This window comes from Oncorhynchus tshawytscha, linkage group LG08 (assembly GCF_018296145.1).
Source record: "Oncorhynchus tshawytscha isolate Ot180627B linkage group LG08, Otsh_v2.0, whole genome shotgun sequence".
Classification (NCBI taxonomy): domain Eukaryota; kingdom Metazoa; phylum Chordata; class Actinopteri; order Salmoniformes; family Salmonidae; genus Oncorhynchus; species Oncorhynchus tshawytscha.
In genome coordinates, this window is record NC_056436.1 from 26,685,268 (window position 1) to 26,708,905 (window position 23,638).

The 23,638-nt window shown below is 45.3% G+C and overlaps 1 protein-coding gene and 1 long non-coding RNA gene across 2 annotated transcripts; one reads left to right on the forward strand and one right to left on the reverse strand.

Annotated features, from left to right (window-relative positions):
* Window positions 1-8,017: 8,017 nt before the first annotated feature.
* slc38a6 (solute carrier family 38 member 6) lies at window positions 8,018-20,988 on the reverse strand. The gene is made up of 16 exons (XM_042325377.1): window positions 20,669-20,988; window positions 18,829-18,959; window positions 18,611-18,684; window positions 18,226-18,278; window positions 17,984-18,023; window positions 13,909-13,987; window positions 11,824-11,909; window positions 11,670-11,728; window positions 11,521-11,586; window positions 10,967-11,023; window positions 10,283-10,362; window positions 9,729-9,829; window positions 9,347-9,471; window positions 8,985-9,129; window positions 8,652-8,746; window positions 8,018-8,432 (listed from the first exon to the last, which is right to left on the reverse strand). Exons 1-16 carry the CDS (start codon window positions 20,759-20,761, stop codon window positions 8,349-8,351), a joined length of 1,368 nt encoding a protein of 455 aa, XP_042181311.1. The 5' UTR covers window positions 20,762-20,988; the 3' UTR covers window positions 8,018-8,348.
* Window positions 20,989-21,109: 121 nt separating this feature from the next.
* LOC112256766 lies at window positions 21,110-23,627 on the forward strand. Its single transcript, XR_002954463.2, has 4 exons — window positions 21,110-21,873; window positions 22,161-22,282; window positions 23,131-23,427; window positions 23,521-23,627. It is a non-coding gene; the product is annotated as an uncharacterized LOC112256766 (long non-coding RNA).
* The last annotated feature ends 11 nt before the right edge of the window (window positions 23,628-23,638 follow it).

Consider the following 23,638-nt stretch of genomic DNA (forward strand, 5'->3'; position numbering starts at 1 on the left):
TGTTACGCATATAAGGCCCTCCCCTGCCCTCCTTTCGGAAAAGCTGACCACGACTCTATTTTGGTCTTCCCTGCCTATAGACAGAGACTAAAACAGGAAGCTCCCGCGCTCAGGTCTGTTTAACGCTGGTCCAACCAATCGGATTCCACGCTTCAAGATTGCTTCGATCACTTGGACTGGGATATGTTCCGCATTGCGTCAAACAACAACATTGATGAATGCACTGATTTCGGTGAGCGAGTTTATTAGCAAGTGCATCGGCGATGTCGTACCCACAGCAACTATTAAAACAATCCCAAACCAGAAACCGTGGATTGATGGCAGCATTTGCACGAAACTAAAAGCACGAACCACTGCTTTTAACCAGGGCAAGGAGACCGGAAACATGACCGAATACAAACAGTGTAGCTATTCCCTCCGCAAGGCAATCAAACAAGCTAAGCGTCAGTATAGAGACAAAGTAGAGTCGCAATTCAACAGCTCAGACACAAGAGGTATGTGGCAGGGTCTACAGTCAATCACGGATTACAAAAAGAAAACCAGCCCCGTCGCGGACCAGGATGTCTTGCTCCCAGACAGACTAAACAACTTCTTTGCCCGCTTTGAGGACAGTACAGTGCCACTGACACGGCCTGCTACCAAAACCTGCGGACTCTCCTTCACTGCAGCCGACGTGAGTAAAACATTTAAACGTGTTAACCCTCGCAAGGCTGCAGGCCCAGACGGCATCCCCTGCCGTGTCCTCAGAGCATGCGCAGACCAGCTGGCTGGTGTGTTTACGGACATATTCAATCAATCCTTATCCCAGTCTGCTGTTCCCACGTGCTTCAAGAGGGCCACCATTGTTCCTGTTCCCAAGAAAGCTAAGGTAACTGAGCTAAACGACTACCGCCCCCGTAGCACTCACTTCCGTCATCATGAAGTGCTTTGAGAGACTAGTCAAGGACCATATCACCTCCACCGACACCCTACCCGACACCCTAGACCCACTCCAATTTGCTTACTGCCCCAATAGGTCCACAGACGACGCAATCGCAACCACACTGCCCTAACCCATCTGGACAAGAGGAATACCTACGTGAGAATGCTGTTCATCGACTACAGCTCAGCATTTCACACCATAGAACCATCCAAACTCGTCATCAAACTCGAGACCCTGGGTCTCGGACCCCGCCCTGTGCAATTGGGTACTGGACTTCCTGACTGTCCGCCCCCAGGTGGTGAGGGTAGGTAACAACATCTCCACCCCACTGATCCTCAACACTGGGGCCCCACAAGGGTTTGTTCTGAGCCCTCTCCTGTTCTCACTGTTCACCCACCACTGCGTGGCCATGCACACCTCCAACTCAATCCTCAAGTTTGCAGACAACACTACAGTGGTAGGCTTGATTACCAACAACGACGAGACGGCCTACAGGGAGGAGGTGAAGGCCCTCGGAGTGTGGTGTCAGGAAAATAACCTCACACTCAACGTCAACAAAACAAAGGAGATGATCTTGGACTTCAGGAGACAGCAGAGGGAGCACCCCCCTATCCACATCGACGGGACAGTAGTGGAGAGGGTCGTAAGTTAAAAGTTCCTCGGCGTACACATCACGGACCAACTGAATCCGTTATGATCACACCCTTCTGTTTGAATTTTCAAGTTTGCGGACGACACAACAGTGGTAGGCTTGATTACCAACAACGACGAGACGGCCTACAGGGAGGAGGTGAGGGCCCTCGGAGTGTGGTGTCAGGAAAATAACCTCACACTCAACGTCAACAAAACTAAGGAGATGATTGTGGACTTCAGGAAACAGCAGAGGGAACACCCCCCTATCCACATCGATGGAACAGTAGTGGAGAGGGTAGCAAGTTTTAAGTTCCTCGGCATACACATCACAGACAAACTGAATTGGTCCACTCACACAGACAGCATCATGAAGAAGGCGCAGCAGCGCCTCTTCAACCTGAAGAAAGGCTGAAGAAATTCGGCTTGTCACCAAAAGCACTCACAAACTTCTACAGATGCACAATCGAGAGCATCCTGGCGGGCTGTATCACCGCCTGGTACGGCAACTGCTCCGCCCTCAACCGTAAGGCTCTCCAGAGGGTAGTGAGGTCTGCACAACGCATCACCGGGGGCAAACTACCTGCCCTCCAGGACACCTACACCACCCGATGTTACAGGAAGGCCATAAAGATCATCAAGGACATCAACCACCCGAGCCACTGCCTGTTCACCCCGCTATCATCCAGAAGGCGAGGTCAGTACAGGTGCATCAAAGCTGGGACCGAGAGACTGAAAAACAGCTTCTATCTCAAGGCCATCAGACTGTTAAACAGCCACCACTAACATTGAGTGGCTGCTGCCAACACACTGACACTGACACTGACTCAACTCCAGCCACTTTAATAATGGGAATTGATTGGAAATGTAAATATATCACTAGCCACTTTAAACAATGCTACCTTATATAATGTTACTTACCCTACATTATTCATCTCATATGCATACGTCTATACTGTACTCTATATCATCGACTGCATCCTTATGTAATACATGTATCACTAGCCACTTTAACTATGCCACTTTGTTTACATACTCATCTCATATGTATATACTGTACTCGATACCATCTACTGTATCTTGCCTATGCTGCTCTGTACCATCACTCATTCATATATCCTTATGTACATATTCTTTATCCCCTTACACTGTGTATAAGACAGTAGTTTTGGAATTGTTAGTTAGATTACTTGTTGGTTATTACTGCACTGTCGGAACTAGAAGCACAAGCATTTCGCTACACTCGCATTAACATCTGGTAACCATGTGTATGTGACAAATAAAATGTGATTTGATTTGATTTTTGATTTGATTTGATTTGGTCCACCCACACAGATAGCGTGGTGAAGAAGGTGCAGCAACGCCTCTTCAACCTCAGGAGGCTGAAGAAATTTGGCTTGTCACCAAAAGCACTCACAAACTTTTACAGATGCACAATCGAGAGCATCCTGTCGGGCTATATCACCGCCTGGTAGGGCAACTGCTCCGCCCACAACCGTAAGGCTCTCCAGAGGGTAGTGAGGTCTGCACAACGCATCACCGGGGGCAAACTACCTGCCCTCCAGGACACCTACACCACCCAAAGTCACAGGAAGGCCATAAAGATCATCAAGGACAACAACCACCCGAGCCACTGCCTGTTCACCTCGCTATCATCCAGAAGGCGAGGTCAGTACAGGTGCATCAAAGCAGGGACCGAGAGACTGAAAAACAGCTTCTATCTCAAGGTCATCACACTGTTAAACAGCCACCTCTAACATTGAGTGGCTGCTGCCAACATACTGACTCAACTCCAGCCACTTTAATATTGGAAAAATGTATGTAAAAAAATGTATCACTAGCCACTTTATACAATGCCACTTAATATGTTTACATACCCTACATTACTCATCTCATATGTATATACTGTACTCGATACCATCTACTGCATCTTGCCTACGCCGTTCTGTACCATCACTCATTCAAATATCTTTATGTACATATTTTTCATCCCTTTACACTTGTGTGTATAAGGTAGTTGTGAAATTGTTAGGTTAGATTACTCGTTGGTTATTACTGCGTTGTCGGAACTAGAAGCACAAGCATTTCGCTTCACTCGCATTAACATCTGCCAACCATGTGTATGTGACAAATGAAATTGTATTTTATTTGAGTAGGGACATGGAATAAGAATTGGTGGTGGTACCTCACGTCCCGATCTCCAACAGAAGAAAAAACATGAAAAAAATAAAACTGACAGCTCTAAAAATTATGGGGCAAGCTGCAGCTGCCAACAGAGGTTTAATTTAAGCACCGTGTTCTCTCCTCCCCAATCCAACTCTCCTCCGTTAAGTCCATTAAGCAAAACAAAAACACTGAGGACACATGCATGAACCCTCCATCAAAACATCTCTGGTCTGCATTAACATACAGCTCAAACTCAGGGAAACGCTTGGAGAAAACTGCCGCATTTGGTTACATCTCTCTACCAAAGTCTACGTATACAAAGCACACAATGTCAACAAGCAGTGGTAGAGGTGGAGTCGAGGTTGCTGTGAGCTTGGTCAAACACTAGATGGTGCTTCTGTTCAGTGATTGAGGAATATTGACAACTTACTCTATACTGGTTCCTTTGGGAACATAAGACATGGCCATCAGTGTAGTGATGTTCCTGATTATCACCATTTCTGTAAAAACCTGTGTCCTGACCAACAGACAACAGTGGTGACAGATAGCTATGATATGTACAACTCATATCTGTTACTGTTTAACAAGCCTGTGTTTCTGCTGCAAAGCGTTACAGAAGAGCCTCTCTTTGCAACCAAAGTCGTCAGACAAGCAGACAAAGGATAGCTTTTGTTTGATCAGTTCACTGTGGAAATATGTAAAGTTATGGGGCAGATGAGAGATGAAAAGATCTCAATTGCGTACTCACATCCTTCTCAAAACCCAATGGATGAGAAAGCCAGGGGTCCCGCCACTCTTACCTTCTCCAATGAGTTTTGAGGCGGTGGTAAGGTGTATGCAATTGAGATTCTGCCCTTGGTTTCTATAAAGCCAAACTAGGAGATCCTTCCTCTGGGGTGCAAAGCCTGTCATAGGAAAGACACTGGACTCCTCACTGCTGAGGTAGACCAGAACTAAACCACATGTGAGCTAATCTAGCAAATCTCTACCAGAATACTCCAGCAATGACACACCATGTCCTCCCTCCCCTGACGATAGCAGATCTCCCATATGTGTGAGGAGTGGGCGGACTCCTGCTAGGCCTGGGGACCAGAGTACTCCATTCCTCAGATTAGAAGCAGCAGTGCAGCGGCCAGAGGTTCCAGAGGGTGCCGAGAGACAATCTAAACAGCATCATGATTGGAAACGTACTGGGCATTTGGCTTTCATTAGCTACAGACCCCAAACGCTACACTGCAGAGATTGTCCCAATGTCAATACAATGCATGCAAATACATGGTAGAGTGATTATTATTCCACAGTAAAGGAGATCGCAGCAGTACTCAATTAAAATTCCAAAGTCAATTACACAAGTCACAATGTTTCCCTTTTATTTTACAATAAATGTATCATGTAATACAGATGATAAACCATGATTAGCATTTTTAATGTTTAAAACCAGGTCGAAGTAAGACAGCAGGATAACTTTTCTACGATTGATACCTGAGGTGCAGTCAAGGAGTGTATAGTATATTCACTCAACACATCAGAGCATTAAGTAACTGAAAATGACATTGTCAGAGAGACCATGTAAACTACTAATATACACTGCTCAAAAAAATAAAGGGAACACTTAAACAACACAATGTAACTCCAAGTCAATCACACTTCTGTGAAATCAAACTGTCCACTTAGGAAGCAACACTGATTGACAATAAATTCCACATGCTGTTGTGCAAATGGAATAGACAACAGGTGGAAATTATAGGCAATTAGCAAGACACCCCCAATAAAGGAGTGGTTTTACAGGTGGTGACCATAGGCCACTTCTCAGTTCCTATGCTTCCTGGCTGATGTTTTGGTCACTTTTGAATGCTGGCGGTGCTTTCACTCTAGTGGTAGCATGAGACGGAGTCTACAACCCACACAAGTGCCTCAGGTAGTGCAGCTCATCCAGGATGGGACATCAATGCGAGCTGTGGCAAGAAGGTTTGCTGTGTCTGTCAGCATAGTGTCCAGAGCATGGAGGCGCTACCAGGAGACAGGCCAGTACATCAGGAGACGTGGAGGAGGCCGTAGGAGGGCAACAACCCAGCAGCAGGACCACTACCTCCGCCTTTGTGCAAGGAGGAGCACTGCCAGAGCCCTGCAAAATGACCTCCAGCAGGCCACAAATGTACATTTGTCTGCTCAAACGGTCAGAAAGACTCCATGAGGGTGGTATGAGGGCCCGACGTCCACAGGTGGGGGTTGTGCTTACAGCCCAACACCGTGCAGGACATTTGGCATTGGCTAGAGAACACCAAGATTGGCAAATTCACCACTGGCGCCCAGTGCTCTTCACAGATGAAAGCAGGTTCACACTGAGCACGTGACAGACGTGACAGAGTCTGGAGACGCCGTGGAGAACGTTCTGCTGCCTGCAACATCCTCCAGCATGACCGGTTTGGCGGTGGGTCAGTCATGGTGTGGGGTGGCATTTCTTTGGGGGGGGCCGCACAGCCCTCCATGTGCTCGCCAGAGGTAGCCTGACTGCCATTCGGTACCGAGATGAGATCCTCAGACCCCTTGTGAGACCATATGCTGGTGCAGTTGGCCCTGGGTTCCTCCTAATGCAAGACAATGTTAGACCTCATGTGGCTGGAGTGTGTCAGCAGTTCCTGCAAGAGGAAGGCATTGATGCTATGGACTGGCCCGCCCGTTCCCCAGACCTGAATCCAATTGAGCACATCTGGGACATGTCTCGCTCCATCCACCGACGCCACGTTGCACCACAGACTGTCCAGGCGGATGCTTTAGTCCAGGTCTGGGAGGAGATCCCTCAGGAGACCATCCGCCACCTCATCAGGAGTATGCCCAAGCGTTGTAGGGAGGTCATACAGGCACGTGGAGGCCACACACACTACTGAGCCTAATTTTGACTTGTTTTAAGGCCATTACATCAAAGTTGAATCAGCCTGTAGTGTAGTTTTCCACTTTAATTTTGAGTGACTCCAAATCCAGACCTCCATGGGTTGATAAATTTGATGTCCATTGATAATGTGTGATTTTGTTGTCAGCACATTCAACTATGTAAAGTAGTATTTCATAAGAATATTTCATTCAGATCTAGGGTGTGTTATTTTAGTGTTCCCTTTATTTTTTTGAGCAGTGTATTTATTTTCTACAGCACTTTCATTTACGAACAAGAATCTCAGTCTCTGAACGCCAAAACCAATTTAGGGATCTGGCAGTTCATGGTCTTCCACAGCTTCAAGTGATGTAACTCTACTAGTAGCAACGGTCCAGGGGTGTCATGCACCCATCATTTTAGAGGGGGCACAAAGTACATGAGGATATGCCTATTTTTCTGCATGGGTTATGTAAGCATACCTCTACCTGGTGTCATTTACCGGTTGTCGATTGTAATTTTGATGTGTCATTCTGACGGTTGTATATCACACATCTCGATATGCTGCACTAACATGCCTAGGATATTACACCAGTACATATGATCATTATCGTAAGGTGCCAGATTACATTTAAACTATCTATGTCTCTAGCGGTCTGGATCCTCCTGACCGGTGGTGCTTTTTTTAAAGAAACTAAATATGCTTCTCTGAATCTTTCCTTTCAATCTTTTACCCAGATTTTGGCAATGTGAGTCTTATTCAGTACATTTAGAAAGTCTAGCAACCTTGCCAGCAGGTATTCCAGCTAAAATGGTTAGATAAGATACTCTAATTTGACTGAACTAGCTACCAAGCAAATTGTGGTTGGTAGATTGGGAACCCATCTAGCTTAAGCTAACTTCATAAAATTGTTGTGGCTAGTACTACAGCAGAAACTAAATGTATTTTAATTTATTCATCAAGGAGTCAATAGGCTACATCACTTGTCAAATTAACTTATTAGCATACCACCTGCAAGTCCTACCCATCATGGCTCTATACTTTGCTCCATGGTTCACCTTGGAAGGAACCACTTACTAGGGAGAATTGGGGTGCCTCTTTGCCTGGTCCACTCAGTGTGCCCCCTCTGTCAAATATTGCTGACAGATCTTTTTTTAAAGAATTAAGGTAAAACATGGGCTTAAAAATTAAGTTGTCATTAACCTAACATCTGAAAAATTTGACAGATCTGCACATGCCCTTGTGCCCCCTATGAGCATGACACCTCTGTTGTCTGGTGATTGGCCGGTCTTCAGCATGGTCAGCCCCAATAAAAGAGCTTGGTTCGCTAAAGCATTATGAACTATTTCTTAATCTTGTCAATAATGAGGGAGTTTAAAAGCAGTTTAAAAATAATAGTATGAATAGAATAACTTCACCGACACTAATACGTCATCCCACATTCAAGATTTATTGTCAAGTGTACACATTGTCCAGAAGTAAAAAAGGCAACTCTGAAGCTTTAGAAGCATCATAGCTAAAAGGTACAGTTAAACATAAAAACACAAGAGCAGCACTGATTGTATGGGGGTGGTGGGCAGTCGAATGCTTTCAGAGTCTGGGTGAAGTGATGCAGTGATCATGCCACTGACCTGTGTTGTGGTCATACAGTTTTGTGGTCATGGAGTTCTGTTGTGCTGCCTAATAGTATTTCTTTGGCATAATTCTCCCTTTAGGCTCTATGGAGCAGAGCTGTGGGTGGTCTAGTTCTGCGGTCCTGTTCAGGGGTTCTGTGCCCAGGTGACCACGATGACACACAGACTGAGCAGTCCCACAAACAGGCCGAAGATCAGCAGACATACAGCCTGGGGGGGGGGTATATACTTTAGTATTAAAGTATATACAACCACAGGTAGTCAGAATCATTACATTGCCAGATGTTATTGTAGAATAACTGAGTAGATGGCTATATAAATTCAATAGTGGTGTTTTCTTGAGTTTCCAGCCATTACAAATTCCTATTTTCTATGAGTTGAGGCTAAACAACTATAGTATGAGGATGAATTGGGGAAGTGTGCACTTACCCCCACAGACTCCAGAGACTTGAGCGGCTGGTTGCTGAGCCGGAGGTAGAAGATCCCCGGGAACACAAACAACAGGCAGGTCGACGTGGTCGAGCCTGGAGGATGCAGAGGCGGTAAAACATCTCAACAGCTGAGAACATACAGTACACACACAATATATTTAACACCCAAATCTAACTATAGATTAAAAGACAGCCACCCTAAACAAGAGAACATTAACCAACCATTTGAAACCCATTTATCTGATAAGGACCTAATGTATGAATGCAAATGGTACAATAATAATCCCCCCCCTCAAAGAAAACCCCATTAGTTAAATGACTAAACACCTACCCACAACCCCGAACACATTCCTGATGTCAGGGACAAGGATGGCCAGCAGCATCACCACAGTCAGGATCAGGAGAGTGGAGAAGATATGATACACCCAGGAGAGAGGCCCATCTCCACAAAACAGCACTGACATTGCCTTCCGGGCCTTTAGGGCAGACAGCACAGGTTTAGAGCAGTCATACAACTGGACTAATTAAAATATGGTACTGTGATTGGAGGCAAGTCATAACTTTCTATGGGACAGACATGTACATTCTTGGTCATTTAGCAGATAGAATGTCCCAACTACACATATGGAAGTATAAGAGTGTAAGCAAACAAGCAGACGCAGAGCAGTAGTCTAAGAGGGGTACAGTACTTACAGGGAAATGGATGAGGGGTACAGTAAGCAGCACAGCCAGCAGGATGGCCAGACGCACAGCCATCACCAAGACATCACGCGGCAGGTACGTGTCGTAGCTTATCAAGAGCTCTGAGTCTACATGGCCTGTCAGAGATATAGCAGAGCTTGTCCTAATATTTCTTAATTCCATAACTTTTTAGATGGGTGTATTGTTAGATATTACTGCTAGGAACACAAGCATTGTGCAACACCCGCAATAACATCTGCTAAATGTGTGTATGCAACCAATAACATTTGATTTGAGTGAAGGACTGGTCCAACATTTTGGAAGGAGGGGGAGACACCATGGATTGAATAGTTTCAACCAGCGCTCTCTCTGTGAGGTGTCACTGTCCGCTTACTGTAGAAGGTGAGGTAGCCAAACAAAGCAGAGATCAGGTAGAGCAGGAAGCTCAGAGAGATGCTAACATTGGTCACATTCTGCATCCTCTTCTTACTGGGCCTAAACATACATCAGGAAAGTGATTAATAATTTCAGTATACATACATTTAAAAAGGCCCCACAATACATACATGATAACTGCAAAGGCCATGATAATTATCCATAGCAATATGCTGTGAATGTAAACAGGAAATGACTGCCCACTCAGCCTTGTAGTTTTTCAGAATGCTCTTCAATAGACAGAAACATGGCACAATGGTATTCAAGAGCAAAAACTTCCTAAAATGCATCTGGTAGAAGTAAATTCATCTACATACATTCATAAATAAAAATGACCAGAAATATATACATTTAGTGAGGAAGGATGAGGATAAACTGCGGCTGAGGTGATTATGCTCGATTAACAACAAGACAGAGAGCGACCCCATGCAGGCCGAGGGTTGTCGTAAGGACATCGAATACACAGGTATATACAGTATGATGTGTATGGGATGTGTCAGGCAGGGTACTGACCGGTCCATCTCACTGTAGATGGGCAACACGGCAGTGTGGCAGAGGAAGGAGAAAGCCAGGGTGGGGATGGTGTAAGCACTCTGAAACACACAATCATTCACCACACTGCAGTCATTTAGACCTTAGCAGTTTATAAGGTAACCCAGGGAGGGGGGAGCGGTTTATACGGTAACCCGGGGAGGGGGAGCGGTTTATACGGTAACCCGGGGAGGGGGAGCGGTTTATACGGTAACCCGGGGGAGGGGGGGACCCGGGGGGGGGAGCGGTTTATACGGTAACCCGGGAGGGGGAGCGGTTTATACGGTAACCCGGGGAGGTGGAGCGGTTTATACGGTAACCCGGGGAGGTGGAGCAGCAGTGTGTGTGTGTGGATCGAGTAGTTGAAGCATTAATAGTAGACATTACCAGCTAAACTGAAGTGTGGTAATGTCACACGTGTTATTCCATACACTGCACAATCCTGCACTCTTAATGATTGGGAAATGTCACCAGCGACCAACTAAGAACTAGAGAGACAGTGCCATTTACTAAAGTGCTAAAAGAGCCATAGGACTGCTTCTGCAACTGTCATCATTATACTGCACTACTTATTGCAGCTTACCAATTATTATATAGCTTCTGTGTGTTTTATGGACTACATATCCATGGTTGATGAAGACAACTTTTCAACCAATGCATACATACCTTACTGGAGATGACAAAGAGTTTGGGCGTACATTCCGATTCCGAGGAATTGGAAACCTGGAAAAATGTTATGAACAGAGAAAATGGAGCAAGGTTAAAGCTATTCCATTCTTTTTTTTCTTTTTTTAAATAAGACCAGTTGTAAAAGGTGGCTAAACATGTGAGCGTTGTTGCGGTAGATTAAATTCCAGTCATGGCTGTGGAGAATGGTAAATAGCAGCCATTTAAAAATGGACCCAAAGCCGTGACTGTGTACAAGGAAGCAATAGTGCTGCGCTTATACCCAACCAGGTCAACGGTCACTTCCTTGCACTGGCGAGGTCATAGGTACTTCCTCCCCTCCAGGACTGGCACCAATCACAGTGCAGTGTTCCCTGGTCTTCGTCATACATAACTAGCTCAGTCAGCCACCAAAGCCTCCCATTCAGAAATTCAATCTTGGCCTAATCCTATGGCCCTGAACCAGGCCTGCAGTAAAGCTCACAGCCTTCAGGTCAATGTGACCAACAGTATTTGGTGTTTGTGGCCAGGGCAGTTTGCATTGTGGTTGTTACCTGGTTGATGCTCAGGGTCACATTGCTTGGGAGGGGGCAAGGGATGGCCGATTTCTTGACCACAACCTGGGAAAGAGGCAACAGGTCAGATGGATTATGGAGGAAAAGAAACAAGTCTTTTACAAGCATAAAATTTGAACTGAACTCACCACAACTGTAAAGAAGAGAATGAAGAGGAATGCAAGGCTACTGGTGTAGCCCAAGAAACCTAGAGGTTGGAAGGAGAGGAATGGTGATATACACAGCCATCAAAAGATTTAGGGGCAAGAGTGCCAGATGACAAGACCAAACCAGGCCACTCACCAATCTTGGGCAGCAGAGCCAGAGGTAGAACCACACACACCGTCATCAGAATCAGCAACGTTTTGCCATCTTCATACCAGGCCCCCCTACAGAGAGATGGTCAGAGAGGATGACGGGAGAGGGGGAAATTAGAATATTGATAGTTGATATCTTCAGAACCCCCTCCCCACCAGTCTTATGATGAAGACACTAATGGGGAATCTCCCTCTCCCCTGGAACCCCGAACAAAAAAATTGTCTCCATTTCATGCTCAAATATAGCGAGACAGTCTCATCATGTGGTATACATTAAAGGCTTTAACTCTCACAAACCATAACAATTATGTAATTCACATGCAAACGTTCTGTCAGATGGGGCATGATTTCAATCGCTGTTTTTTTTCTGAGGGCGAATAATATTTTCCTTTGCTGAGGGATAGCCTTGGCAATTTATTCAGAAAGCGGGTGGTGGGGGAGCAAAAGGGTGACATGTGGAAGGCATGCTGGCTTCGCTGGGGTCGATCGGGATGGGAGCGAGCGGTGCTCTGGCTGCTGTGTGTTGGGAGGGAAGAGACGCAGTGTGGGGTCATGGGGGACTGGCTCCAGGGCTGTTTATGGGGCTCCCAGTATCAGCAGCACCTGCTCTGACCACATCAACACCAAGTGACTCGTTTGGCAGTTTCACGGCTCCTGGATTACCATAGTGGCCCAGTCTTCTGTCTGCACGGGGTGGACATTCTTTAACAGGATGCCATGTAAACAACCACTCTGACCCAAACGCCTGTCTCAGCTCAAACCTAAACCCTTCCTAGGACAATCAGGTTACACTACTGTTCAGTTCAGAACCTTTCCTCTGCTTCTACCAAAGGGAAGCCTATATCGCCACTGGCTATCTGGAGGATGTGGATCAACCCTGGTTAGATTACTCAATGGAGAGGGGGAAAAAAAGATTGTTGAAATGCCCGTGAAATGTGCTATAACAAGCTGCAGGATGGGATGGAGTTTTGACTAGCTCTGCCAATGAGTCCATCTCCACCAAGTGTTGGAGATTAGCATAAATCTGGTCAATGCAGCAGAAACCCATCCCAGCTGTCCATGACCGTGCCTGGCTTCGTCAGTGGCCTTTAACAAGGGCTCATTGACTTACTGTAGGCAGTACATAATTCACTACAGACACGACTCGAAAGCTCCAAAATAGACTACAACTGACTGCTTTTCACTCTGGGATACCAAGATAAATGAAAATGCTTTTTAATATAAATCAAGTTGGGGTATGCTATTTAATATAAATCAACTGGAGTATTTAGCATTTAATGGGCTTCAATATGAGCGTGTTAACATCCCAAAGCCACTCATCAACAGCACAGTTGTTTCCCTCAGCACGGCCGTAATTAAAATGGCAAAACTGATATCCCGTTGTATCGCTCTGATTCCAGGGAACATATGCAAGAGATTTGGGGCGAGGCAGTGCCTCTAATACAAAGCAGCTGTGAGGGGAAGAGTCAGATGTTGACGGATTGGGCCGAGACCAGCCACAGCTATCGCTCAGCTCAGTGTGGCTGATAATAAAGTGATAGAAGTTACAATCTAGGCCTTGGACTTCTCTGTGGGCTGTTCTCAGGAGGTAGGGAGGGGAAGGGGTACGTCTTCCAGGCAGCCAGGCCTAAATGAAGGACAGAACACTGATGGAGTCTGAGGAATGGTTCTCAGTCAGTCAGTGGTACAGTTCCTCCCCTGCTGCTCCACATTACACAACACCACTGAGGCTTTTCTCAAAGCCCTGCTAGACAGTGTTTTGTGGTTTGGTGACATATTTCCTCGACATTCTTCATGTGATCTTAGCTGAATCTGATGCCTGGCTAGGTATGAGTAGTTAATTCCAGGTTTAGCTGCCTTGTGGTTAGAATCCTTAGTCTTATGTCAGTTATTTGATCCAAATCTGCTCTAAATGGCATTTTACCGGTGTCAGTCATGTGATTAATGCACCATATGGACAGAAATAACTGTTAGTGATAAGGCAGATAAAACCACAGGAGGAATGTCTTAGTTTCTTGTTCGTTTGAATAAAAGCTCATTTGAATTGAAAATGCAGGAAGTGTATGCATACCCAGAGGTCTCTGGGCTCAGGAAGCTGGCAATGGCTGCAGGAAGCTCTGTTTTCAAGATGAACATGTATGACGACATGGCTGGGGAGGAATATCAGAGACGCTCATTATAGTTAAAACCACATTGTTCACACACGAGCAAATAGTCAAATATGCTGTTCCAACCAAACACAGGTCAGACAAAGGTTAAGAATATTAGTCCACATCTCTCCAAGCTGACAGAGGTGGGGCAGCAGACTCCGGGGATCACCCAGCTAAGCCCAAATTGCAGATACTATGCAGATGTTTCCACTGCAGAAGCCCCGTCAGGGCAGCAAGAATGGAGAGGGAAGGAATACTAACAATAATGATCCCTGACACTAATCCAGGTATTTCTCCTCCTCCCTCCTAGGAAACAGGATATTGTATGAGTCTCATGAGCAGCCCCCTCCCTCCCACCCAAACTCTTCTGACAGCCAATCATAGGCCAGGCTTTAGGTCACTTCCTGTGGGTCAGACTGCCCACCCCTAATATGAGAGAGCGGGACAGAGGGAGCAAATGACGTGAGGTGAGAAGTGCTTAGGTCAGGGTAAGTGAGAGAGTGTTAGTCAGTTGCTATGGTTAAGGGAGGCAGCGTTATGGGTATTAGATTGGGGAACGAGGGAGGGCCAGGGCCAGCTGCCTGGACCAGACTGCCCTGAGGCTGGACTTCCTGTCTCCTTTAAACTAAACTAACCTGTACCCTTATCCCTACTGATCCACTAATTGTTTTCATTAGAAAACGCTTCCAACACTACTGCCCACAGACAGCCACACATACAGATAATCATTAGGCGCCTATCTTGGACTCGCACAGATGAAATGAACACTGTGCCTTTAACAGTGTATTTTCTCATAGGATTTGAGGTAACCCCAGCATCAGATGCCAACTTGTCTCTGCCCTGGCCTTGATGAAGTGCAGTTACAGTGTTGGCATGCTTTACTATGGGGGTGCCAGGAATCTCCCTTCCTCAGACATAATAGCCCAGTGGTATGGCTACAGTGTGGGATATTCCTTGCTCACACGCTCAGTTCAGCTCACAGACACCATGGTAAATACAGTACATAACACCTAGTCTGGAGTTTAGTCTGACGTATGGACCACAGAACCCCGACCTTCCTTATGATCAGGCATAAAAATAGATTTGCATGTCCATACAGACATGGGGAACATGATGGAATTGTTTAGTCATGCAGTCATTTACGGTAAGTAGACAACGTCTTCCACAAGCCAGACACATTGGTAGTGGGGAATATACTTTCATCTCTAAACATAAAGGCCATGAGCATAAAAATGATATTCTTTCAATCAAAAGCTGTTGAATTATGGTCTTTCTCAACAACAAAAAGGAGAGTTGGTGTACTGTGTACTGTATTGGTGTATGTACAGTATGTACCCTGTGGACACAGTGGGAAGGTGTATTTAGCACAAGACAGAGGCACTTTCATTTCATTAAGCTAGTGGGTGGGGGTCTGAGAGAGTCCTAAGGACAGTGGTTCCCAACCCTTTCATTTACTGTACCACCAACTGAATTTTACTCTGCCTGGAGTACCCCCTCATGTGCATTTTACCAGTAGGTCTATGATCTCATGAGTCTTCTCAAGTACCCCCGTGGATAGGCCAAGTACCCCTAGTTGGGAGCCACTGCCGTAGGCCATGTAGTAATTAAGGTCGATAGGCCCATCAGCTTTTGGCAGGGTAGATAAGTGTTTACCCAGAGTGAGCTAATTGCACCCCTTACAAAAGGACGGACACGAGGGGTCATGGCAGTGCATAGGCCCCCTCTCAAGGACTGCCCCATGCGGGGACAACCACAAACATTTTAAAGGGCACTGCAATAATAATCCCCTCAGCCCTGCTGCTAATGACTGGGCAAGAGAGCACCTAGGCTCCCATCTGTGTGAGAAGTAGTGCTGAGGAAGGGAGGGGGTATAAGTGGGGGCTCCCATTAGGTCTCATCACTGAGGGGTGGGACTATGAGGGTCACCATCTGAGATCAATTAGTGCGTTTCAGACCCATATGGAAGGGGCCAGAGGAGACAGTGCCTTGAGGTTAAAGGTTATCAGGGACTCGGGCCAATGGCCACACCAGGAAGGGTTGTGGTGCAGGGCCCTTTGGTTTCCAGCAGGAGGCCCAGTAAGACTGCAGTAAACACGAGTCAAATGAAGAGTTTATTTACTATTATTTCATTTGACATTTACTGAACTAGGCAAGTCAGTTAAGAACAAATTCTTATTTACAATGACTGTCATTGATGCCTCTTGCACCAAGATTTTATTTATTTATTTTATTTCACCTTTATTTAACCAGGTAAGCTAGTTGAGAACAAGTTCTCATTTGCAACTGTGACCTGGCCAAGATAAAGCGTAGCAATTCGACATACAACACAGAGTTACACATAGAACAAACAAAACATACAGTCAATAATACAGTTGAACAAAAGAAAACAAAAGTCTATATACAGTTAGTGCAAATTAGGTAAATTAAGGAAATAAATAGGCCATGGTGGCGAAGTAATTACAATGTAGCAATTAAACACTGGAATGGTAGATTGGCAGAAGATGAATGTGCAGGTAGAGATACTGGGGTGCAAAGGAACAAAATCAATAAATAAATACCAGTATAGGGATGAGGTAGGTAGGTAGATGGGCTGGTTACAGATAGAGCAGTTTACAGATCACTGCACCTGTACTTAGCCTGACACCTGGTGCTTAAAGCTAGTGAGGGAGATGTGAGTCGCCAGCTTCAGAGATTTTTGCAATTAGTTCCAGTCATCGGCAGCAGAGAACTGGAAGGAAAGACGACCAAAAGGAGGAATTGGCTTTGGGGGTGACCAGTGAGATATACCTGCTGGAGCGTGTGCTACGAGTGGGTGCTGCTATGGTGACCAGTGAGCTGAGATAAGGCGGGGCTTTACCTAGCAGAAACGTGTAGATTACCTGTAGCCAGTGGGTTTGGCGACGAGTATGAAGCGAGGGCCAACCAACGAGAGTGTACAGGTCGCAATGGTGGGTAGTGTATGGGGCTTTGGTGACAAAACAGATGGCACTGTGATAGACTGCATCCAGTTTGTTGAGTAGAGTGTTGGAGGCTATTTTATAGATGACATCACTGAAGTCGAGGATCGGTAGGATGGTCAGTTTTACGAGGTTGTTTGGGAACATGAGTGAAGGATGCTTTGTTGCGAATTAGGAAGAAGCCGATTCTAGATTTAATTTTGGATTGGAGATGCTTAATGGGAGTCTGGAAGGAGAGTTAACAGTCTAACCAGACACCCAGGTATTTGTAGTTGTCCACATATTCTAAGTCAGAGCTGTCCAGAGTAGTGATGCTGGACGGGCGAGCAGGTGCGGGCAGCGATCAATTGAAAAGCATGCATTTAGTTTTACTTGCGTTTAAGAGCAGTTGGAGGCCACGGAAGGAGAGTTGTATGGTATTGAAGCTCGTCTGGAGGTTAGTTAACACAGTGTCCAAGGAGGGGCCAGAAGTATACAGAATGGTGTCGTCTGCGTAGAGGTGGATCAGAAAATCACCAGCAGCAAGAGCAACATCATTGATGTATACAGAGAAGAGAGAATCGGCCCAAGAATTGAACCCTGTGGCACACCCATAGAGACTGTCAGAGGTCCAGACAACAGGCCCTCCGATTTGACACACTGAACTCTATCAGTGAAGTAGTTGGTAAACCAGGCGAGGCAATCATTTGAGAAACCAAGGCTGCCGAGTCTGCCAATAAGAATGTTGTGATTGACAGAGTCGAAAGCCTTGGCCAGGTAGAGATGCCGTGCCTTAGACCGCTGCGCCACTCAGGAGCCCTAAAAGGAGTGGAGATGCCGGGGATTGAACCCAGAGCCTCATAGTTACAGGAAACATGTCCAGCTTTACAACCTCCTCACTCCCGCCAGTGACACATGATACTGTGACATCATTGAGGCTAAACCAGGTCTGCCTCACCGTAAGATGTTACTTCTCAATAGTGCTACCTCATTTCAAATGTTACAACTGCAGGATGCAGAATTGAGGAACTTAAGAGCAAAGAAACAAAGCTGACCTTACCTCCAATGTTTTGGATGAGAATACTGACTCCAACAAGAACCTACAAAAAATTTAAAAAGGGCGTTACATGAATGAGATTATTTCCTACGCAGGTACAAAAGTGAAATATCAGGGTTCATAACATTCCACAACTGTGTAGTACTATACTAGGCGTACAAGTCAAGCTTCATGTCTTACTTCCTTCTTGATGGAAACAGTGAATAATATTTATTTGTGACTTATGATTTGTTATTCGGACTCACTTTGCCTGGCTTCTGCAAGGCTCTGCCTCCTAGGTCTTCATATGAGGTGATACCTATGGGTGACAAACACATCAATCCACCATAAACAAACAGTGTACATTCTCTACAGTTCACACCTAATCTTAAACAGGAACTATATGGAAGCGTACTATAATTCAAATTCCCATTGACATCTCATCTAAACCAACTCTCAGGAGACAATACTGGTAGTAACATACTCAAGATGACTGAATTAGAGGTGTGCCATCATCTGACTGATCATGTGGGTTTATTTTAGCTTGTCTAAGAGCTAAGATGCAATGATCTAGATTGACATTATTACATTGTCAGCCTAATCATGCTATATCATACAGATGTTTGACATGAGATCTGAAGGCCAGCTCACCGGTTTGATCACACAGCTTCAGTAGGAGGTGTATAGAGTAAGCTGCCAGACTGGACACTAGCAGCAAGAGGATACTGCAGACATGGAGCCACATTCACATCACAGTGACATGCATAGAGATACAGTTGTAGAGCTTGTATGGGAAAGCTGAGCACACAAAGGATTTAAGAGGCAGCGCAATTATTTCTTAAAAATATGCCTGGATGTGTCCTACTCACCAAAAGCCCACTATGCCTGTGTTGGCCATAGCGTAGGCCAGGCCCAGGATGCCACTGCCCATGATGGCATTCATCAGGTTGAAGACCGAGGAGGTAAAGGAGGCCCCTTTAGCCCTTGGCTCCTCTGCTCTCTGGAGAGGTAGCGGAAGAGCGAGACGGGGGGGGGGCATAAGGAGAGCTCAGTCAATCACAAATCAATATACAACTCACTACACAATAGCTTACTTTTACTTGAAATCACAATTTATGATACAAAACATAATCAAGAAAGGGACACACGGACTGACTACTACTTAGGGGAAACCCTTCTGAGATACACTGATGTAATGGTGATGAGGATCACTGCCCTATAATGAAATGTAGGATGTGGGAATGGAATGAGGGATGAGTGGATTTGAGCTGCCTGAGCGGTGTATATTAAGGGTGATGCCTGGCTCGGCAGGGCCTCTATTAGGGAATACCCTGGAGAGATCCAGCCACAACCCTGGTGTCAGTGTCACAGCAAACAGGAGTATGAGTCTGGATTAACATACACGTTTTGGGAGCTGATATAGCCAAGGTTACAGCAGTGGTGGACAGGAAGTGCACTGTAATTACATAAAATGTTACTGGTCACGTGTTTAGCAGATGTTATTGCGGGTGTAGCGAAATGCTTGAGTTTCTAGCGCCGACAGTAAAGTAATATCTGACAATTTCACAACATACAACACACACACAAATCTAAGTAAAGGAATTGGATTAAGACAATATAAATATTTGGACAAGCAATGTCAGAGCGGCATAGACTAAGATACAGTAGAATACATCATATACATATGAGATGAGTAAGGCAAAATGTGAACACATTAAAAAGTGACTAGAGGGCTAAACATGAGGCGATATAGGGACTAGCAGAGAAGCCGTAGTAACATGTCTGAGGTGCTCCAATTCCCGTGTAAGTTAATTTGTTTCACAGCAATCAATCACCATAATGAGTAACCAGTCCAATCAATCATTTTTAAGACTAGTGTTGCAATGCTTGAACTTATTAGGGGCCATTATTTTCTTTGTCATGACCTCTAAGGTTCACTTTACAGTGGGATGTGTGAAAATGCCAAATTTAACAAATCATTCTAAATGGGATGTGTTCAGTACCTCCCTGGGGCCAAAGCATTCTAAATGGGATGTGTTCAGTACCTCCCTGGGGCCAAAGCATTCTAAATGGGATGTGTTCAGTACCTCCCTGGGGCCAAAGCATTCTAAATGGGATGTGTTCAGTACCTCCCTGGGGCCAAAGCATTCTAAATGGGATGTGTTCAGTACCTCCCTGGGGCCAAAGCATTCTAAATGGGATGTGTTCAGTACCTCCCTGGGGCCAAAGCATTCTAAATGGGATGTGTTCAGTACCTCCCTGGGGCCAAAGCATTCTAAATGGGATGTGTTCAGTACCTCCCTGGGGCCAAAGCATTCTAAATGGGATGTGTTCAGTACCTCCCTGGGGCCAAATCATTGTGAAATGTGGACTTTGCAATGCCAAACAGCCTGAGAAGAGAATGTGCATGATTTCCAAAGTGCTGAGGGAGACAATGCAAGTGAACTAAAGTGTCATGTGAGATAGAATTGTACAGATTGAGCATGTGATTCATGTTCACTAGCTGGGTCCTGCCTTCTATTTGACCGTTTCACTTTCTAACATAATATAGACTCCCTACTAGAGACCAGTTGTAGTAGGCTAGATTGGGATTGTAAACCGGTTGCCAAAAGTAACGTTACTGAAACTCAGACTGCCATTATCTGAGTGAGCACAAGGTTATTTAACGTATGCCTCTTAATTCCCGGCTAGAGCGGAGTGCTTACTTACATTTCCCAGGAGAGGGTTGGTCTCGCAGCCCATGTCATCCGCAGCGGCCCAATGGTCAGAGTGGACGGTGGTGCCTTCCCCATTGATACTCATGTCTCCAGGTGACTTACCCAAGAGCAAGGCGTTAGTATAATGTTACTTTCAACAACCAATACAATAGATACCTCATCTGTGCAGTTTGTGGTGGCTGTTCACGGCAAACCCTTCCTTTAACCAACAAAATATGCTCCACTATTAGAAACGTTCTAGCTGTGTTTGCAACTTCTCACAGTTGATTTGAGGTGGTCATATGACATGTTAACGCTTCCGCATGTATTCGTCGTCTTTATAGGTCGCACAACATTTTTATCAAATCAGAGATCGACAGTTCCATCTGACGAATCATGTGGCTGCAAACAAGTCCACTAATGATGACATAAAACATGTGCGCGTTATGCAGAGCCGATGTTGAGGTGATGAATGCGTTTCAATGTTTACATTTGTACTGAATAAAGTAATCTTTCCATGCAATATCAAACAGTAATCGTTCAGTGTTGTGTGTCAATTATCCGCTTTTTATTTTACGTATATTGTCTGTTTTTCATTTTCCTAATGTAGATGCTTAGGACAGGTAATATTTCAAAGAGACCTCTTCTACGATTTGTCATTGCAGGATTATTCCTAGAATATTCTCACTACTACAAATGTAAAACAGCTTGCAATCCCGCTATCGATACCGGACCCAGTGTTCTGCGGTCCCGAGCATCAACTTGTCCTGTGAGTTCCAGAATCAGATGCCTGTGCAGCAACAATACAGCGCGATGGAGCCCAGCCTATACACAGCTCCTCCAGAGGTCCGAGGTCTGACTTGTTTGGATAAAGAAGCCTTTGCCCAGACAGTTGTTGTCCCAGCCCTCCAGCGCCCAGGCATGTTAAAGCGTGTTTGGCGGTCGAAGGCAGCGATAATGACAGGCTCTTGCTGCTGGACCCTGCCAGTGTCTCCTCACCCAACTCATTCAGCGACGCCGAGGTGTTGCGGTCATTTGGAGTACCTCAAGAGCTACAGCTGCAACAAGCTACGGCTGACCTATGATAACCTGAAGAGTGAGGAGGTTCTATGCACTCTGCTTCCAGGGGGACAGGATTTCACTCAGGGTTTAGTCAAGTGGTTCACATTGCACATATGAACCTGCGGGAGCACCAGCTTCCCTACAGAAACATCATAGGTGAGAGTGCCACAAACATACTGTACTGTTCTGCATCACAATATAAGTAGTACTATCTGTCAGAAGACAGACACAGGCATGGGTATCAGAGATGCTGTTGACAGGTCATTGTGTATTTTACAAGTGATGCTTTCTTCATCCCCGACCACCCTCCCAAGATTGTGTTTCCTGAGTGGTCAATTAGCTACCGATGAAATACATTAAGTGTGTGTGTGAGGAAAACGATAGTGCTGATTCATTTTGTTTTACTGGCATGATGCTGTCTGCTGTTGCAAATCAATTTCCAGGCCAAGTCATAATGGATAAGAACCCTTGGGTGACCTGTGTGGTCAATAAGACCAACACCATCGACTCCACCTACCGCTCCTTCAAGATGGTGATGGTTGGAGAGGAAAATATGGTGGCCAAAGTAAGTCCAATGAAATTGTGATTTTGATTAAACATAGTTTGTCATGAAATCAGAGGCATTGCATTCATTCCTTATCTTCACTCTCCCTCTGCTATAGGTGCGTGAGAACGGTGTGACATATGAGTTTGATTTCTCCTGTGTGTATTGGAACTGTCAGGGGTTCACATAGGAGTCATGATCAGGGCTGTACCAAATGTTTGATGTATTATAATAATTGATTATGCTTATGTTATCTCCACCCGGCATAGCCAGAAGAGGACTGGCCACCCCTCATAGACTGGTTTCTTCCTAGATTTTGGCCTTTTTAGGGAGTTTTTTCTAGCCACTGTGCTTCTACACCTGCATTGCTTGCTGTTTGGGGTTTTAGGCTGGGTTTCTGTACAGCACTTTGATATTTCAGCTAATGTAAGAAGGGCTATATAAATAAATGTGATTTGATGTTGTATTAATAGAAGGGGAGGGGTTATAAGACCCCTCCCTCCTTACATTTACAGGGTCCTAGACTACAGATTAACAATATATATATATATATATATTCATTATAAAGGTTTAATATTGTTCCAGTCTTTTATAATCTCTGCCTCTTCTAAAGAAACTGTCTGAGAAATGTGTGACTGTGAAGACAGAACTCTGCAGGGGACTGTAAGAGATAAGAGACTAGTCAGACATTCCACTATAAATCAACGTGGACATTTACTGCTAAGCTGTTAGATAACACAAACTTTTGTTTAGCTATGCAGGCATGGGTTTGGTCTCATGGGAAGAAGGTAATGACGTAGGCAGTGACATCACTAAGATATATGACTGTAGGCATGATAAAACAACTTGGACCCTTTTCTATTTTGCAGAACTTACTCGGAAACACGCGTGCTATCTTCCTGTTGCCAACCTCTGTCTGCCTGCCCTGCTGAAGGGGACAGCCAGTGTACATGTGATGTGAAACTGCCGCAAGTGCACTGCTATGTGTTCTCTAAGGAGTACGACCCTCAGAGAAACATGGTGGAAAGGGCCTCAGCCAGCCTGGGGTTTTCCCTAGAGGGGCGGTGCTCTGTGCATCTGGTGAGGAATGTGGCCCCCAATAAGGAGATGTCTGTGACCTTCACTATCCCCAAAGAGGTGCTCTTCAGCAGTAAGAATACACACAGGTAGGTGAGCTTTCATTCACACAGTACTCACACATGCATGATTCATTCACTCTGAAAAACTGAAAATGCAAATACTCTTTCTCCTCTCCTCAGAAACCATAGAAGAACCAGCGCCAAAGAGATCTGGGGAGACGAAAGATTGAATATATTTGACCAAGGAAGTCATTCTGGGACATTAAAATTATACATTTTGTTTTTGATCTGTGAATGG

Coding starts and splice junctions, on each gene's coding strand:
- slc38a6 (XM_042325377.1), bottom strand. CDS start 20,761: ATGAGTATCAATGGGGAAGGCACCACCGTCCACTCTGACCATTGGGCC. Junction 18,279..18,610: donor GAAGCTGTGTGATCAAACCG/GTGAGCTGGCCT, acceptor TGTCACCCATAG/GTATCACCTCATATGAAGAC. Junction 10,363..10,966: donor TCTTTGTCATCTCCAGTAAG/GTATGTATGCAT, acceptor TGTGTGTTTCAG/AGTGCTTACACCATCCCCAC.